Source organism: Cyprinus carpio, chromosome B6 (assembly GCF_018340385.1).
Source record: "Cyprinus carpio isolate SPL01 chromosome B6, ASM1834038v1, whole genome shotgun sequence".
In the NCBI taxonomy this organism is placed as follows: domain Eukaryota; kingdom Metazoa; phylum Chordata; class Actinopteri; order Cypriniformes; family Cyprinidae; genus Cyprinus; species Cyprinus carpio.
In genome coordinates, this window is record NC_056602.1 from 20382138 (window position 1) to 20397842 (window position 15705).

The 15705-nt window shown below is 37.1% G+C and overlaps 1 protein-coding gene across 4 annotated transcripts in view; it reads left to right on the forward strand.

The window, feature by feature from the left end:
* Window positions 1–15705, forward strand: part of LOC109101966 (P protein-like) — an 85949-nt gene that overhangs the window by 50097 nt on the left and 20147 nt on the right. For all 4 annotated transcript variants that reach the window (XM_042726135.1, XM_042726137.1, XM_042726136.1 and 1 more), the window contains 3 exons: window positions 8852–8979; window positions 10171–10230; window positions 12282–12386. In XM_042726135.1, coding sequence (XP_042582069.1) covers window positions 8852–8979; window positions 10171–10230; window positions 12282–12386 — 293 coding nt within the window. The remainder of the gene's footprint in view (window positions 1–8851; window positions 8980–10170; window positions 10231–12281; window positions 12387–15705) is intronic.

A 15705-nucleotide genomic window follows, 5' to 3' on the forward strand; every position in this document is an offset into this window, starting at 1 on the left:
AGCTGTTAAGAGATTTTAAAAAAAATCTCTGAAAGGTCATTTCTATATGTCCATCAAAACATCTCATGTGTAGGTCGTAACGGATTTTCAAGGAAATATCAGCAATTTCCTCAGTGTGAGACTTTACTCTGAAAGTAAAGGTATATTTTCCTGCTCAATAAATCCAAAGATGTTGATAGAAAACAACAGGCAACATTTAACATTTGACTTAAGAAACTTGCAGTACTCATTTGCTTATATAGTTAAAAATCAGCAGTTCTGCTTAAAGTTGCTAATTGATTTGCTAGTTGTCACAAAATATACAGACACCTAGTGACATGGATACAGATAGAATAAAGCATGAACAAAAATGTTCATTAAACATTATAAAAATACCCTATTCCTATAGTAAGCCATGACTAATTTATTCCACAAGCGAAATGTTCGATAATAAGAAATTCCAGAGAAAATGACTGGTCATGTGATCTCAACATTTCAACCCCCATGAGGCGATGCTCCATGTGAATTAAACAGCTTTATTATCTTGATTATCATTATGGATATGTTTTTATGAGTCATGAGTCTTTATCTCATGTGAATGTTTGTTTTAAACCATTTTCTTTTAAATATGCGCTTTGAAACTTTGGCCTCTTCTCTGTTTGAAATGTAAAATAGCAAAATTATTTCTTTACATGGGTTATGCTTTGACACTGCTCCACTGCAGAATGATAAATCTGATGGTTTGAGGTATACATGTTGATTTGATAATTTCAAATCTCTTCTGTAGTGCAACTTTAAAGCAATATTCATTTATTTAGGGGTAAAACTTTTTAAACGAGGAAACAATTACATTTAAGATCTGGACCACATGCATATTAAATATTGCTAATGTAATTCATCTCTTAATACGGTCATTTATTTATGAATAAATACGTTAAAATCCAGACATAATTTATCTCCTGGGCAGCACAAAAGCTGTACCACCAAATAATGAATGAGGAAACAGATGAAGATTAATCAGAGTAGAACACACACAACAGCTCATTTCTTCCCAGAACATCCGGAGAGAGACAGAGTTCTTTATAAATAAGGTGCTTGTGGAAACACATTTGCTTTAAAATGAAGAACATGATGAGGTGGTGTTCGTGTCTCACTCAACGGGCCAGAATGCCTGTGTTGTTTTGGGTATGATGAATGAGCCTCCAAGGCCTCTCAGCAAACTTCTTTTAATTGCAGAGCCTTCTTTCTCTCTCTGTCTCTCTCATTTTTCTGCTCTGTTTGTGCTGCGCAATGCTAAAGGCCCCCAATTTCTCCTCTGTCTTCAGTTGGATGCCGTAGGGGAACACTGAAGCAGAAAGCAAATCAGAAGTTACTTTTTTGGACTAGTGTTGTGACAAAACCGTGTGCCAGTGTGTACACCATGCATGAACTATAGTGCTAGAGTATGTATGTGTGTGTGTTTGTGTCATCCAAATCGATGAATATGCTTCACTTTTTGAGAAAAGATGCAAAGTGTGTGTGTGTATATATAAATATATATTTATTTATATGTGTGTGTGTGTATACAGTGCCTTGTGAAAGTATTCATACCCCTTCATTTTTTTCACATTTTGTTATGTTGCCCCCTTTTGTTAACCTGCTTTAAATTACTTTTTTTCCCACATCAATCTACACTCCATACACCATATTGACAAAGCCTAAACAAAATTTTCACAACTTCGTAAATATATTAAAATAAAAAAAATAAAAATACACATATATATATGTGTGTGTGTGTGTGTGTGTTTTGTCGTATATGTTATGTTTTGTTGCACCCTAAAGCCCCTTTAATATCTCAAAAAGCATGCTTATAATTTAAGTATCAGATTGATACTTCTTGACTTCTAATCTTATGAGGGGGAAAAAGTTTTAATCACAGTTTTAAAGAGATTAAAGCTTCATTAATTTATTTCTCCTGGGTTTTCATTAGATCAGTGTATATTCAAAGACTCTGAAGGGAAAACAGGAGCTTAATTTTGGTATTACTTTATAATTTTTTAAATTATGTTTACATATGCATCTTTAGGGTATCAACCAAACAAGAAGGTTATAACAGATATTTGAATTATATCAGTTATATCAGTGAGTCACACTCTCATTTTTACTGTTCAGTTTCAATTCCGTCAATAAATTTCTGTCAACTCCATCCTGATTTGCAAAAATCCACTTTTTTTTAATTAATAGACTTCATCCTGTTACATAATTTTGTCTTCCATCATTCAGCTATTCTGAACATCAATGCATTTAAGATCTTTACCTCGTTTAAACCATCTTTACATTAATATATTCTCTTCCACAATTACATTACATCTGTGTGACTGCAGCTGATTCTTTCTCTGTCTACTTCTGTTCTTTCTCTTCCTGTCTTTGGCTTTTCTTCTATTCGTCCTTCTCATTCCTTATTAAATGATTTCCCACGGGCAATCTTCAGCACTCACCTGTTTAATCAAATTTTGCTAGAATTGGAAGCATACTGTCGCCCCCTCTGCTCTGATTTATAGTGTATCCGTTTGTTGCACCATTTACTGACCAGCACTGGTTATAGTCCCAAAAGTATGTGTGCATGCATATGTTTTGTGCTAAATTTGGGAAGCTTGAATAGTAACTGTTTGACCAATGTCCAGATTATTTTAATAGAGGCACTTCACTCACTGGCAATGCTGGCTGAATTCCAAAGCCCCTGATGGCTGACAGGAAATAGTCTGGTGGAAATGGTGTCTTTAGATAATTGCTCAGTAATTTGTTATCCTGCTTTGAGTGGGTTGGATTTTTGACATTTGTGACTATTTCTGCTGTCAAAATAATAGTGAGAAGGTTGAGCCTTTCATGATTGTAAAGTTTATGCAGGCTAATAATGAAAATAAAAAAAGAGAAAGGACTCACAATTGTCCTTTCTGGCTTAAATTCCTGGGAGTCCTGGGACAAAATGTTTATGGAAGACCCCACTTTTCTGGGCCCAAGCGCTGGTTTTGGCAAATAATTTTATATCAAGCTGGCGATCCAAAACAGTTGTTTATTTTTGTTGGTATTTTCATGTTGGCACATGCTTTTTGCTACCTTTTGCTACAGTAAATGCGTCGCTTCAGAAAACTTGTGCACATCCCTATTAATAGTCCTACTAGTATTATATGTAGTGTAGGATTTCAGAGCGAATCAGACAATTTAAGATTCGATAAGAAAATAGCCAAAACCAACAAAACAACCAAACACCACAACCACAAAATACCATCTCTGCCAACAACCACAACATTAAAACAAAATCAAAACATAAAAAAAAAAGAACACTTATTGGCAATTCCAACTCAGGAGGGAGTTTGTCAAAGATGGGGCAAGTAACCAAGATTAATGGTCAAAGAGATGCACAGCATGACCATCACATGTAAATCCTGATAGAAATCATGAGCTAAAGACTACCTCAGATTGGTTTCCCCCACCTAGGACAAAGACCAGGCTCCTCCTAGACCTTTTGACCTTTAGTTCCTCAAAAGCACATCCTCACATTCACAGAACGACAGAGAGACTATCTTTTACAGATGTAGATGCACCAAAATGATGTCAAAAGGACTTATAAATGAATATCAGTCCATTGCTTAACTCCATATCATGTATGTAACCCACACATTTGACTATCATGTTCTAATCACTCATTGTGTATGTATTTTGAATAACTATTGAATAGTTTGTAGGATTATATTCATGTTGGATATGTATGAGTTTGAAAAATCATGCTTTAAATGTTTCTATCAATCAATACTTTGTAAAATGTATTATGTTCTTGTTATAGAAATCATGTCCAAATTATACTCTGCAAGAACGGGAAAATTCGGACCATGTGACTGATAAGATAACATGTTGATTTATGTATCGGGAGGAGAAACATAGCAACACCCCGAGCTAAGACAATGTCATATTGGTCAAGACACCATTTGGGATGTGTCTAACAGCCCAGTTTATAAACTCAAGACACCATCAAATTATGCTTTAAGTCATCGCTTTTTGCCATTCCTTTGGCTTTTAGCCATGCTTTTTGCGACTGCTTTTTGCCTGAGAATTCTTAGAGCGCCATTCCAGTGTGCTCTGGCTTGCATGCCAGCAGCTCCTCTAAAACCATGAGGAGAAACGCCATCTAGTCTCGTCAAACTTAACTCTTTTCTTTCTTTTACTTTAGTTTCTTTTCTTTTCTGTTGAGAGTTTTGTGTTCAACGCACGTTTCTCAGAGTTCACTTTGAGTCTGTGACCGCCTCAAAACTTCAACCAGCCCACAACTCCGCATCTTCAGCCAACGGCCAACCATTGGCTTCCCAAGATGTCACTTCGAACAGCAAATGGACTTCCAGCCAATCAACAAATTTGGGTAACCCCTTTCTGAAATGAGGACAACAAGGGAACCCCCTAAACAAACAACACAAGAACCTCCAGATTCTAGCAGAACTGGTGCATTTAATATAAATGTTAGCCTCATTGAGGTACTCAATGTGAGGGTTAATTAAATGATTGATGGTTGTTCAGATCTAAGCAATTGCACATATTACTATAAACTTAGGATTTCACATTTTCAATCTCTCAAACTCATTCTTTCCTCACTTTTTCTCTTTCTGCAACTTGTGTAAGTGTGTGTGTGTGTTCAAGTCAAGTCAAGTCAAGTCAAGTCTGCTTTATTGTCAATTCTTCCACATGTACAGTACATACATACAGAGAATCGAAATTGCGTTACTCTCAGACCCCCGGTGCATACAGATAACACTAACAGTAGAGCCTAAAAATACAGATCAAATATAAAATATAAGAAAAAACTATACAATAAAGAAATGTAAAAAAGACATAATAGAAAAAAAATAAAATGAAAAAAATAAGGTTAAATAAAAGCAGCGCAAGGCACGTGGCAGATAGAGTGCAAACCAGTGAACAAACAGTGCAGATAAAAAGATTTTTAGTGCATAAAAAAATAGCTTATTCAGTCTGATTAGAAGTGACAAAGTGACAAAGTGACAAAGGGCTCAAGAGCAGTTATTTTATTAAACTGACTGATGAGGTGGTAGAATGACGTCAGTTCCATGGTGAATGAGGTAGTGAGCAGACCACTGCTGCACAAAGTGACTGGTGCATGTCATCGTATGTTAGAGGGAGGGGGGGGGTGGAAGGACCTGGGGATGTGGGACCTGGGGGGGGGGGGGGGGGGGGGGGGGGGGTCATAGTTCAGTGGTGCCTGAGGCAGAAGGGGGCAGAAGGGGGGGGGCAAGTTTCGGGAGCGAGTTCAGCTTCCTGACAGCCTGATGGATGAAGCTGTCCTTCAGTCTGCTGGTCCTGGCCTGGAGACTCCGCAGTCTCCTCCCTGATGGCAGCAGACTGAAGAAGCTGTGTGACGGGTGAGTGGGATCACCTGCAATGCAGAGGGCTTTGCGAGTGAGACGGGTTCCATAAATGTCCTGGAGGGAGGGGAGAGAGACACCAATGATCTTCTCAGCTGCTCTCACTATGCGTTGCAGAGTCTTCCGGCAGGACCACGTTGCAGGCGCCATACCACACACAGTGATGCAGCTGGTCAGAATGCTCTCGATGGTGCCTCTGTAGAAGGTGTACATGATGGGGGGTGGGGCTCTGGCTCTCCTCTGTTTGCGGAGGAAGTAGAGACGCTGCTGTGATTTCTTGGCCAGTGCTGCGGTGTTGTAGGTCCAGGAGAGGTCCTCTGTGATGTGCACACCCAGGAACTTGGTGCTGCTCATCTCTCTCCACAGTCGCACCGTTGATGGTCAGAGGAACATGCTGAGTGTGCGCTCTCCTGAAGTCAACAACAATCTCCTTCGTCTTCTCCACGTTCAGAGAGAGATTGTTGTCACTGCACACCACCCGGCCAGGCGGCTCACCTCGCTCCTGTAGTTTGTCTCATCTCTGTTGCTAATGAGACCCACCACAGTCGTGTCATCCGCAAACTTAATGAAGAGGTTGGAGTTGGTGTGACGGTGTGCAGTCGTGTGTCAGCAGAGTGAAGAGGAGGGGGCTCAGCACACATCCTTGGGGGGGCCCCAGTGTTCAGTGTGATGGTGCTGGATGTGTTGCTGCCGACACGTACTGCCTGAGGTCTTCCAGTCAGAAAGTCCAACAGCCAGTTGCACAGCGAAGTGTTGAGCCCCCAGCTCGACCAGTTTGTGAATGAACTGTTGAGGGATGACTGTGTTGAATGCTGAACTGAAGTCTATGAACAGCATTCTGACGTATGAGTCTTTTTTTCTCTAGATGTGTGAGTGCTGAGTGGAGGGTAGTTGAGATGGCATCATCGGTCAACCGGTTGGACAAAAATACAAAATGCAATGGGTCCAGGGAGGGGTCCACTTGATGTGGTGCATGACTAGCCGTTCGAAGCACTTCATGTGCTGTTCATGTGTTAGATTAGTTTATATGTCTTAGATTTATCCAAAAAAGCCTTATTTATTTATATTGAAAAGAGAAGTATCTAGTGTTTTGTACTTACAAGTTAAGGTCTTAAACTTATAATCTTGTTACTGTGCTAATTAATAGTGTTTTCACTATATTTTGGATTTTAAATTCAGTGCAGAGTTAATGTTATACGGCTCGTTCGAAGAATTGCTGGCTGACTCCGTGATCAGCCATGAAACAGTGATACTGTCCAAATTCCCTATAAAATCAAAAATAATTCTCTTTGAGCTAAATTGACCTGTTTCCCTTACAGTAGCTGGTGTTGTTGTAATGCTTAAATACAACAATTTATTTTAAATAACCCAATAAATTAACTAAATCATTCTTACTATTTGGGATTTAAGACAAGTCTGGGGCTATCCTAACTTTAGGAAGTTATTTACGATGATTTTTAAGAAGAAAAATAGAAGAAGAATTTTTGGGAATACAACATATTCTTAATCCACTACCTGCACTTATGTACATTTCTAACTTCGGATTTTACTGCTTGTAAATGTTTCTCCCAGTGTGTAAGCATACGTTAAGTGGTCTAATGGCTTCTGTTCGTTTCTCGTAACATTTGCAGGCGGTCATTTTATATTTATTTATTTTTTTATTGTCAACGTCAGTTGCATGTAATACGCAGGTCCAGAATAAAGCCTGTTTTTCTGTGGCTATTATAGTAAAGGTCAAAGGCTGAGATGTGACGCATTAGTTGTGCACGGTCTTGATGTCTAAATGGCACACTCATTATGATTACTTCTACCACCGCATGTAATGGAGCAGTATAACGCTGGTCCGCTTCCTGCTGTATTATCTGTCTCACTTTAGTGACTCGTACATTTCGTTCCTGACATGCTGCATATGTTTTTAATCCCAGAGGCTTCTGGGAAACAGTACATCACTTAATCAGCAGTAAAATGTCTGGCAATATTTCTTGACAGCATGCACAATGTTCACAGCAGCTAATGTCCTTTTATATTTCACTTCCATTTTTCAGAGATATTTCAGATTGATATCACAATAACATCTGAGTGGATTAAAATAAACGCTGGTACAGATTGACTTTTATTTTGCTATTATTTATTGAACAGAGCACAGAGAATGTCCACATAAAATTGAAAATTCAGGCATCATTTACTTAGCAAGCCTTCATTTATTATACAGTATAATAAGAAAATGACATTAAAGGCTTAAAATTTCATAAAATTTCTATCTCAAATAAATGCTGTTCTTTTGAATTTTCTATTCATTAAATAATTCTGAAAAAAAAATTATAACACATTAAGCAGCACATTATTTTCAACTTTTATAATAATTAGAAATGTTTCTTGAGCAGTAAATCTGCATATTAGAATGATTTCTGAAGGATCATGGGACAATGAAGACTGGAGTAATGGCTGCTGAAAATTCAGCTTTTCCATCACAAGAGTAAACCGCATTAAAAAATGTTAACACTGAAATAGGGAACACTTATTCACTATTAACTAAGACTTTTCCCTCGATAAATTCCTAATTTTCTGCTTATTAATAGTTAGTAAGGTAGTTGCTATGTTTAGGTATTGGGTAGGATTAGGGATGTAAATAAGGTCATGTAGAATAAGGCATTCATATGTGGTTAATTAGTACTAATAAATAGCTAATATTCTAGTAATATGCATGCTAATAAGCAACTAGTTAAGAGAGCCTAAAATAAAGTGTTACCAAAAATATATTTAAAAACAGTTATTTAAAATCATCAATAATATTTCACAATGCTACTGGTTTTACTTAGTTTTTGTTCAAATAAATGCAGCCTTGGTGAGCATAAGAGATTTCTCAAACATAAAAAAGCATACAGAATTAATTACTATGATCTCCTCTCTCAGGGAAGCTGGCACTTTTATGTCCTGTTATCTCTGTTGTAGTTGTGATTCCCATCATTTATTTAGACTGAGGTTCTTAGATCAGTGTCGGGCACATCACAGAAGCCTTTAATGAAGGCTTTCCAGTAACTGGCTTATTATTCTTACGCCCTGACAGCCTGTAGTCCATTGTGGTGATGCAGACTACCTGTGGTGTCAGTGTATCGATGTGCAGAGCGATTATGAGTCTGTTTGTGGGGTGGCTGGACTGTGTTTCTAATTGAATGCCGCTGTTTGTTCTCTCTCCCGCTGAATGGTTTTTTGTGTGAGTGGAATGCCAGATTTAGGACCGCTGTGGTCGGCTGAGGAGAAAATGTTTGTGGTCATGGGAAGGCAAGATAGATAGAGACATAACATATGATTGATGCATTGCATTAACCACTGGTCGGCTGTTTTCCAGGATTCTATTATCTTAAAACCTTTTCGTGCAACAACAGGAAATAAAATGTTTGTGTGAACAGTGTTCTTGGTTGTTTTCCCAGTGATCTCCAGTGATGTACTGTTTTGTCCCTCAGGTTGGATCGCTATCTTGGGGGCTCTGTGGTTATTGGTGCTGGCTGACATTCAGGACTTCGAGATCATACTTCACAGAGTGGAATGGGCCACCCTGTTGTTCTTTGCTGCTCTGTTTGTGCTTATGGAGGTATGCTAATGTTCAACAAACACCCACATATCCCAATGTTCTGTCATCTGTTACATAACAGTGATGGCTAGTCATTGTTTACCAAGATCAGTTTAGCTGGTCACTGGCCCATGTCATGTTTTGGATGCTTGTTTGGAGCCTGTCATGCCTCAAATGCGCCCCCTCAATAATTTTTTTAGTTTTTAATACAACCAAAAAATTTAATAATACAAATGAAATAAAATTACAAATAAAATTCCCCTAAAATATGATTAAAAAAGATTTATATATATTAACTCTAAATTAATTTGCACAATTATTGTAAGAAAATGTTATACTACTTATTTTTTGTCACACACACACACACACACACACACACACTATATATATATATATATATATATATATATATATATATATATATATATACACACACACACACACTCACACACTCACACACATGTTTGTGTCTGTTTTTATAATATGACAAAATCTTTTTTTAAGTGTGAAAAAGGAAAAAAAAGCATTGTTATAGAAGACAAAATATTTAAAGTACGTTGTCATGAAAGATATATAATAGTGTACTATTATGTATATGCTTAATACATTTTTATTATATGTCTATATCTTTTTTTGTTATTTTCCCTCCCTAAATTTAATGTGTCTTTTTGATATTTACAAACCAGAGGGAAAAAGTGCATTGTTATAGAGAACAAAATATTTTTAATATAAAATATTAGTGCATTGTCATGAAAGATAAAATATTAATAGTGTATATAGTAATGCATTGTTATGTTTATTTTTTATCTATCACATTCATAAATAAAGAAGGAGAAAGAGGGTGACTTGGAGATTGGGAGTCTAAGTAAGGAGAAAGTGAGCATGTCAGCAGCAGAAATGCTAGGTTTGCTGTTTGTGTTGGTTTAATCCTTTGTTTTGTTAGGAGGACAGTATTCACACGGGGAAGCCCACCCCTTGAGCCCAGTGGGGAGCTTAACGCTGCTCCAAGATAAACTGTTTGCTCTCTAAAGCAGAGCCAACATTCACAATCACTCATACCAGTGTGCACCGCAAGCGGCGAGACAAAAATAGATGAATACTGATATTCCACTTCCATTGTTTAAAAGATGGAAAATCAGAGCTGTCAGGTTAAATGTCTGTTGTTTTGGTTTCTGGTCCATGGCTTGATTTTCTCTTTGGTGTGTTTTTAAGGCCCTAGCACATCTGCAGCTCATCGACTACATCGGGGAGCAGACTGCAGTGTTGATAAAAGTGAGTATTTGCTCCAGAAGTATTTGATACAGTCTTTGGGGGGATTTCACTAGGAATTTATATTAACATGGGCTGTCTGTTTTGCTTTGCTGCTCGACTCACTAAAGGTGTTATGCAATCAGCACAAAATCTATCCCAAAAAGTGGTGTTAAATATTGGGTGAGATGATCACAAATGGGAAGGCGACACATGCTGTTTACACCTTGATGTAACATCTTTCAGATGTGTCTCCTGTGACCACTTGTGACCGGATTTTGAGGGGAAGGTCTGTTTCTACCTCAGAGTAAAAGCAGATTATAAAAATAAAAATAAGAAAATAGTCATTGTAAGTAACATTGTAAGATATGACATTTAAACTGCAAAATATAAAGTTGCAATTATAGCTGAATTTGCAAAATATTAGGTCATTGTGCGATATATAAGGTTAATTTCTGAGAGATAAAATCACATTTTTAGATATAAAGTTGCAGTTCCCTTTGTATTTAGATTCACTGTTGTCCAAGTTCTATTCTGCAGCTTAGTCTAAAATGAAGTGCAAGCAATTGGCTTCTAAAAAATCCAATTCATTTTAGGATTGATTTTTAACTCGCTTAGAGTGTGAGCTACAGTACAAGGTTGTTAATTGATAGTACATGTCCATCTGCCTGCATTATTTTTTAAATAATCGTTTTACCAGCCGATGAGAAACTAAATTACCCAATGATTTAGCAATGAAATCTCCACCAATCAGAGAATCACAATAAGCAAATTGTAAAAAAAAAAGGATTCTTTACAGATTTCCTGATTAGCCTGCCCACTTCCCATGAAGCAATCCAAATGAAGTACACTGTTAAAAATAAAGGTTCAAAAAGGGGGTTTGGATGCAATAGAAGAACCATTTTGTGAACAGTTCTTAAAACAACCCTTTTTTGTGAAGAGTATTTAAAAAATCAGAAGAACCTTTTTTTCATTATAAAGAACCCTTGATGCAATGGAAAGGTTCCATGGGAACATCAGTGCCAAGAAAAAAACTTTATTTTTAGGACTGTATTTGTCTGTATATGCATATTTTTAAATAAACATAAAATATGTAGTTTTGTTTATGTCTTTCACAGTTCATCATGGATCTGTGGGTAAAACTGTTAAAACTGTAAAACTGTGGGTAGAAAGTACACTTGTCAATTTTCAAATACATTTTTGCTTCAAATTAAAGTTTGTAATGTGATTAACTTTGTTGCTGGTTGATTTGGTTCATGGGTTTTAACTCTTGAATAAAGTCTTCAAAAGTCTCTATGGAAAAAAACCAAGGCTCCTGAAAAAATGGATGGGCGCTGATTTACTCAATATCTTTTTTCACACATGGACCACAATTCTAAGAGCATGCATTACCACACTTAAAAAACCTATGTAAACCAGCCAAATGAACCTCATTATATAGTGTGGCTGGCTGAAATTATTATCATCTTTGATCCAATAGTAGGTCTATGGTGGCCATAAATACAGAGATTTCCATAGACCTGGAAGTGTCCACCACTGCCTGGCTGGCGATCACACTCTGATAGAGCCGTCAGCTTGTGTTTGGGGTGTGAGCCTTTTACAATCACAATAATTATTCATGACAGGTGCTGCTGTGGAGCTCTGATGCATTCAATCCAATCAGCAGCACCAGGACCCCCAAAATCTGACCATGTAGACGAACAACCAAAGAGAGAAATAGTGGGGAAATGACTGAAATAAAACAATTTTCTAATATATAGCATTCCTACATGCTAATTAAAAGGCTGGTGTGTTTTCACATATGTTATAGCTGGAATGAAAACAGGCATGTGGTGAGAGTGTGTGTTTACATCTGTTTGTGTACATGTGTTGTGTTGTGTTGTGTTTTGGTTTATGAAAGCAACAGAGCATGAAATAATGAATCCAATGTGACTGTATCATGAACACATTGTCTGCAAAGCCCTCCCACCTTTGTATTGGCATCTACGCGCCTTTATGAGACTGACAGAGAGAGGGTTTGTGTGTGTGTGTGTGTGTGTTTGGTTGTGACATTTTATTGTTATCTTCTCTCCCAGGCAGTGCCAGAGGACGAGCGGTTGGCCATTGCCATCATTTTGGTCATGTGGGTCTCAGCACTGGCCTCCTCTCTTATAGACAACATTCCCTTCACTGCCACTATGGTAAGGAACTCAGCATTTGCACACAAACACAAATATATGCTGAAAAAAGAGAAAAGAATATCTCTGAATCACACTCTAGTTTTTCTGACATCTTGTGTACACAGACCTTTTATTAGTACTTGGCTTTTTTTGTGAAATATTGCAATTTAAAATAAATTCCTGTAGAGCAAAGCTGAATTTTCATCAGCCATTACTTCAGTCTTCAGTGTCACTTGATCCTTCAGAAATCATTCTGATATGCTTATATATAATCATTGTTGGATACTGTTGTGCTGCTTAATATTTTTTTAAAACCTGTGATACTTTTTTCAGGATTCTTTTATGAATAAAAACATTTATTCAAAATAGAAATCTTGTGTTACAGTATACACTACTGTTCAAAAGTATGTAATATGTAATATATATTACATATTTTAAGATGTTTTTTTCCCCTGTAATTTGCTGATTTGGTGCTCAAGAAAGAATTCTTTTTATCGATTTAAAAAATTATAGTGCTGCTTAATATTTATGTGGGTACCATGATGCATTTTTTTCAGGATTTTAATTGTTTATGCTATGCAATTAAAAAATATGTTCAATTAAATTATTAATTTAAAATAAATTATTTTTGTAAAAATAAATATAGTGTACCGTAAATATAGTATCAAGTATATATTATTAGATGCTGAAACTGCTTAATTTTCACTTGATTTCTTTGAGACAATTTTTTTCATAAAATGGTTCTGCGAAAAAGAAGTTATCTAAGGCGTAATATCAGTCACCTGATCTTTATCACAAAATAAGACAGGTGGTCTGGCCTCTGATGTGAACCAGGAGTGTCTTGGTTGAACCTGAAGCAATTAATGTAATGATAATGACTGAAGTCCTTTACTTAACTTGAAGGATTGTCACATCTTGCTTAGAGACCCTGAACCACTGCCAGATTTTGGAGTTCTTTCAATTTAATCCCTGTGAACAAAGTAAAACGTGAAATGTCCCAGTACTCTTTAAATATTATTTATCCAAAGTAGAACACTGGAGCCGTTTTATGATTATAAATTAATTAGAAATATGCTTTTTAAAATACTTTTAGTATGGCATCTCACACTGTAGGACACTGCCGTCACTGCTTGCCATGTTACCAACTGCCCATGTACTGTTGACAAATACGTGAAAATAGTGCATCTTATCCTCAATAGTCAGCTGAAACGTGTGAGAAACAATAGTGAGTGATGATGTGCTATCAGTGCAGCGCATGAATCATGTGCATCATGAAGGAACACGTGCTGTGAGCTGATATGATGAACATGGCACCAAACACACAGAGCTGTGCTGCCGATCGCGTACTGCCAAATGAGCAGAAGGGAAGAATGCAGGGCAGATGAAGAGACAAGTCACTTAGCATTTCAAAAGCCTTTTCATTTCCTTCTTCTCCAGCGTTTTCCACACGTTTCATTTGATCTGTCTATTTTGACCTCTTTTCTTACTTACTTTCGCTTACTTTCTCACCTTGTGTGTAGTAGGGATGAACAGAACTACATTAGTTGTTAGGTTAGGCAACTAGTTAGGGAAAGTTGTTATGTGAACAACTTGCTGAAAACTGATTACAGTTACATTTATTTTGTAATTAAATTATGTAATTCTGTTACATGTAACTAGCTACTCCCCAATTTCTTAGGACGTGTGTACATAAAGTCGATTGTTGGATGACTAGGTAGCCACTGGGACCTGCAACTCTGTCCTATTTAGTGTTATTCTTGCTCGCTGTCTCTCTCTTTTACTCGCTGTGTCAAAAAATGAGAGATAAACAGAGCGAAATGTACTTGAGCTCAGCATACACCTGTGGTGGTAATGGATCACATTGATTTTGCAGGCCCCATCACTGTATAAATACAGAAAAGACTCCACAACAGCCCCCTCACAAAATAAAAATCCAAAAACCACCAAGCAAAACAAAAAAACACATCACTTCTATAGAACACAAAATGCCCCTTTTTTACACTCCTATAAAAAAAAAAAATCATCATTTGCACAGCTGGACCTCATCAGACCTCTTAACTAAACCCTCAAGCCTCATTTGGTCAACAAGCTTCATTAGAAAGATCATTTAACTAACCAAAATATTCCACCATGGAAATTCATAATGGTCTAAGCAGCAAGTTTCTGTGGTTAGATATTTGAATTGCAAGTATTGACTTCACATCACACCATGCATAAAGCAATTTTAAATTGTGCTCACCATGTTTAGGTTCACGTATCAGGCTCAACGTGTTCAGTTTGAGTACCTTTTCAGACATGACACAATCAGTGACATCCACATGGAGCATTTAACATCTGATCTGAAGATCAATACAGAAGCTGTTTACTTCTGTCCCTGGTCTCACCGGTAAGGGATTATACATGACATATACATGGCTGCAGACATGTCCCTGCTCTCCCTCACCATGTCTGTAGATCTCCTTTGTGTCCTTGGCCATTTGATGGGTGACTTGCCAAGGATTGTTCTGTAATTGCAATAAGTAAACTTGATCAAAGTGCTTGTGGGATCGAATGAAGGTGATTATTTAACATGAACATTATTGACCATTCTTAACCTGTATTATCTAAGATTCTGTCTTTGTGGTAAACCTTTAAGCGACAATTGATATTATATTTTCAGGAAATCTAGTTGGTTATCCTGAAATGGATCAACAAGAATACCCCCCCCCCCCCCCGCCCCACCCACCTGGTGAGAACCAGGATCTGAAATTGACTGTCAACAATGAAATTTAAATTTAAATTACTGTTTTCCATTTTTTTCCTGTTAAAATATTTTAGAATGTAATTTATTCCTGTGATGGCAAAGCTGAATTTAAGGCAGCCATTACCCCCATATTCAGCATCACGTGACCCTTCAAAAAAGAATTTTAATATGCTGATTTGTTAATCCACATTAATTATAAAAGTAATTTTATTTGTAATAAATATACTAATATTTAAGATTGCAGAGTTATGATTACAGAGACCATGTGTGATAGCTGTAAAAATGTTTCCATGCCACCTGTGTCAAGTTAGGATCTTCCACACAGATTAAAAATGTGCTATTTTCGCTCCACTGCAAACATTAAACTGCTATTTTCTTGTCAGCACAAGTGTATGGTTGATTTGACTCCTGGTGCCCTCCCATCCACGCTGGCGATGCCACAGCTGAATGAACCGGATGGCAAATGTAGTAGAAAATGTAATCACAGTTGTGCTGTGTAATTTATTCAAGTCGATTGCAGCTGAAGCCGTTGTTAGCTGGGAGGCCAGCATGTAGCGGACAAGTGGCTACACACAGAAATCTTCGAAGCAGAAGACA